The following is a 4,575-nucleotide window of genomic DNA, read 5'->3' on the forward strand; positions in this document are numbered from 1 at the left end:
ACCATTATAAAATAAACCGTTAGCTAATAAAATGTTGCTATAATTTTTATAACTTATGCTTTCAAATTATATTGTTACAAGTCTTTTAACATATACCCATATAATTTATTATATGTAATGAAATTTTATTAAATTCATATTTTATTTTGATGTATCCATCAATTATACATCCTTTAGTATTTTCGTATATTATATAAATAATATATGTTATTGCATAATGTTATTATGTATTTTATTACAACATATTTTTCACCATTGATCGAAACAATGTCCATTTTAACCGCATTTAACTTCGCTTAGAAATGCAAACACTTAAAAGGAAGCAAAAGTGTAATTAATTCCTTCTTATTCTCTCCTTTAGGGTGATCCGAACAATTCTGACTTTGAATGTCTTTTTTCATTATCACATTTCTTCATTCCAACATTTGGGAGCAATAATAGTAAAACAACAATCTGGAAAACTGAAGAATCTGGAACAAAACCAAATGCACTCTTCTTCCAAGAAACGCACAATCACTTGGTTGATCCTAATCATGATTGTACTATACATCCTCTACTCCTCCAATTTTCTTCTCTTAAGCAAGGACAAGCCAGATTGTTCAACCTTCAAGAAATTAGATGCCACCACCGAAGAACAACTTGAGATGAGTGGTAATACATCTTCAACAACAGATACAATTGAAGGAACAATTGTTGAAGAGGATAAAACAATAGAGGATAAAAAAGAAAAGGAGGATGAGGATCAAGAAGATGAAAAAGAACTACCCCTTGATCAATTATCTCAAAGACAAGACACAAAGCTTGAACACATTGTTTTTGGGATAGCCGCTTCATCCAATTTGTGGGACATAAGAAAAGAATATATTAAGGTATGGTGGAAGCCAAACCAAACTAGAGGCGTGGTGTGGTTAGATAGCAAAGTGAGGTCTGAAGCAAACGAAGGTTTACCAGAGATTCGGATTTCTGGGGACACCACTAAGTTTAAGTATACAAATAGACAAGGGCAAAGATCAGCTTTGAGGATTTCAAGGGTGGTGACAGAGACAATGAAGCTTGGGATGAAGGATGTGAGATGGTTCATGATGGGAGATGATGACACGGTATTTGTTGTGGATAATTTGGTTAGGATTCTTTCTAAGTACGACCACACTCAGTTCTTTTATGTTGGGAGCTCATCTGAGAGCCATGTTCAAAACATACATTTCTCATATGCTATGGCATATGGTGGTGGAGGATTTGCTATAAGCTACCCACTAGCCAAGGAGCTTGCCAAGATGCAAGATCGTTGCATGCAAAGATATCCAGGATTATATGGTAGTGATGATAGAATGCAAGCTTGTATGGCAGAACTAGGGGTTCCATTATCCAAGGAACCAGGGTTTCACCAGGTAATTAGTTATTTAACTCTATGAAAGTATTTGGTATGGAAAAATTCTTACTTTCTAAAGAATGTAATGTCGAGAATTAGTGTGAGTTTTCTGTGTTTAGTTTATTATTTTAAAAAATAACATTTTTATGAAGTATTATTTTTTGAGAATGATTTTTGTATAAATTTCATATGAAATTATTAGTGGGAAACTAACATTTGAAGTAAAAGTAAAATTTTAATACAATAAATATTTCAATTTTATCTCGAAAAAGTTGGTTTCTTATCTTACAATGAGAATAATTTCATAAATAATCTATGCAAAAACTAGACACGAGAAATTAATATTTTCGATGTCAGATTTTTTAGAAATTAAATATTTTTCATATATCAAATGTTTCATAATTATTTATTTATTCAACATTTTCAAATAATATTTAAAAATATTTTTAAACATATTTATGATCAATCAAACAAATTTTCGTAATTTTTAAGAATTATAATTTTCAGGATTTATTCAGAACATTCATAATTCTCAGAAATTAAAAATTTTTATCTTGTATCAAATGTTTCTTAATAATACTCCTTTAGGTCATTTTAATAAAAAATAAATGATTTATGATTTGTTTCTTATAAAATGGATGGGAGGTGGTAATATCATTTAGATATATGCTTAGTGATTTTGATTTTTGTTTTTTTAAGGAATTGAAATGTGCCTATGTATTTTCCTTTGCTTATGCAGTATGATGTGTATGGGGACCTCTTAGGCCTTTTGGGGGCACATCCGGTGACCCCACTAGTGACATTGCACCACCTTGATGTGGTGCAACCAATATTCCCAATGTTGAACCGGGTACAATCTCTACAACATCTAATGAAATCTGTGAAGCAAGACTCGGGTAGCATAATGCAACAATCAATTTGCTATGACAAAAACAGATATTGGTCCATCTCTATTTCATGGGGCTTCGTGGTTCAAGTCACGAGGGGAGTTTTGTCCCCTAGAGAGTTGGAGATGCCAACACGAACCTTTCTAAATTGGTACAAAAGAGCTGATTACACTGCTTATTCATTCAACACAAGACCTGTGGCCAAAAACCCTTGTCAAAAAGCTTTCCTTTTCTATATGAACAGAACACGATATGATCCCATCAAGAAGCAAATTATTGGTACTTATTCTCGTTACAAATCTAAACCTCCTCACTGCACATGGAGAGTAGACTCACCAGAGGACCTTGATTCCATTATAGTTTCAAAAAGACCAGATCCTCTTCGTTGGCAAAGGGTAAGAATGTTTTCAAACTCACACTGATACGTGCATTTAACTTATAATCAGATATCAGCATTCTTTATTTATTTTCATTAAAGAATGTTAATGACAATTTCTCTTATATTCTCTTTTAAACAATCCCTCATGATTTAGTAGTATCATTCATCAAAATTTATGACTTACAACTAGTAATAGAGTGTGTTCTCTACCATTTCTCATTAGGTTAATAGATAGTGTGCTTTACAAATTTATCGACCATTGAAATGGATATTCTTATTGACTAAACATACGCTTATTTTGCAGTCACCAAGGAGGGATTGTTGTAGAGTTCTACCAGCTCGTCGTAAGAACTCATCTATGTATATATGGGTGGGTAGTTGTCGAGAGGGAGAGATTAGTGAATTAAGTCTTTAAAGTGGAATTTAAATTCCAAACTCCAATCATAATTTGTAATATCTCGAGTATAGTTGCATTAGAAAATTCACGAAATACAAATTGAATTGTATGTTACCATTAAATCATATTATCATAACATGTGAAGTAGTTGCCATTTTCAATAAGTGATGAAAATATTTATTTTTTGTGTGTTTATAAAAATTAATCATTATTTTTTTACATTAGAAATTTTATATTAATATCATATTTACAAAAAAATTAATAATTATGCTTTTTTTTTTCTTTTGACTCAATAAATATAATTTTCTTAAGAATTATTGAGAATTAAATATGATTTTAGTTTTTGACCTTTTGTCAATTTTTATTTTTAAGTTCTTTAAGGAAAGTTATTTGCTTTTAATCCTTGAAAATTTTCATTACAAACAATTTTTTTACACTAGGACCAAAATATTAATGAAAGAAAAAATTCAAGGACTGAAAATGAAAATTGACAAAACTTAGATACTGTTAATGATGGAATAACATATATAATATATTTGTTTTAAGGTCATTATATTTATAACTGGTGCAATATGATAACAGTATATATATCACAATATATTACTACTTTATTACTTATATTTATTATATAAATAAAATTTAGACTAAATTATATTTTTGGTTATTTATTTTATTTTTTATATTTATCTTATTATTTATCTATTAAAATGTTAATCTTATCTTTTTCATTTGAATTAATATGGTCTTTTTAAAATAATAATAATTTTAATTTTATAATATAATTTTGAATTAATTTTTAATTAATTTATGAGATAAAATTTGTAGTATTAGATTTAACTATACAAAAATTAATGTTTGAATCTAAAAGATTATAAATATAGTAAAAATTGTGTAAAAATGTGTCTTATAAATAATTAGAAAATAGTGTAAGATTATATTTTTAAAATTTTCAATTTTCTTTCAAACATATTATTATGCAATTTTCACCATGTTTATAATATTTTGGCTAAAAACCTATTTTGGTCCCTTATAATAATTGTTTGTTACAATTTAGTCTTACTTTTATTTTTTATCTCAATTTGGTCCCTAATAAATTAATTGGTTGCAATGTCGGACTTCCGTCCAAATTATTTAAACGGAGTTAACTGTTGGTCACGTGGATGCCAAATTTCATTAATGCATCTGGAACCAGAACGGCCTGTTCTGGTTGCACATGTTGTGTGTTAATTTTGAATTTAGAACAGGTCATTCCACATGCAAAATTAACATACTACGAGTACAGTAGAACGGGCCATTCTGAAATTAGAACGGGTCGTTCCAAAATGCCAACCACATACGTACTTCAACAAAAAGCTGCAATGTGATTCAAAAATTGAAAATGAAAATTCATAACATATCATAAATTCAAAGACAGAAATATGGTTCAGAGACTGAAGACAAAAATTCATAACATAACATAACATATACTAAAAAAGTTCAAAGAAATTACTGAGAAGGGAAATCATCTAGATAACGCTGAAGGTGTCAATAATACATCTTATCC

General features: G+C 29.2%; 1 protein-coding gene across 1 annotated transcript; it reads left to right on the forward strand.

Moving 5' to 3' along the window:
- Positions 1 to 346: 346 nt before the first annotated feature.
- On the forward strand, positions 347 to 3,217 carry LOC109803710 (uncharacterized). Its single transcript, XM_020365395.3, has 3 exons — positions 347 to 1,388; positions 2,109 to 2,651; positions 2,940 to 3,217. The coding sequence occupies exons 1-3, from the start codon at positions 486 to 488 to the stop codon at positions 3,048 to 3,050; spliced, it is 1,557 nt and encodes a 518-aa protein (XP_020220984.1). The 5' UTR covers positions 347 to 485; the 3' UTR covers positions 3,051 to 3,217.
- The last annotated feature ends 1,358 nt before the right edge of the window (positions 3,218 to 4,575 follow it).

This window comes from Cajanus cajan, chromosome 1, assembly GCF_000230855.2.
Source record: "Cajanus cajan strain Asha chromosome 1, NIPB_CcT2T_4, whole genome shotgun sequence".
Taxonomy (NCBI): Eukaryota; Viridiplantae; Streptophyta; class Magnoliopsida; order Fabales; family Fabaceae; genus Cajanus; species Cajanus cajan.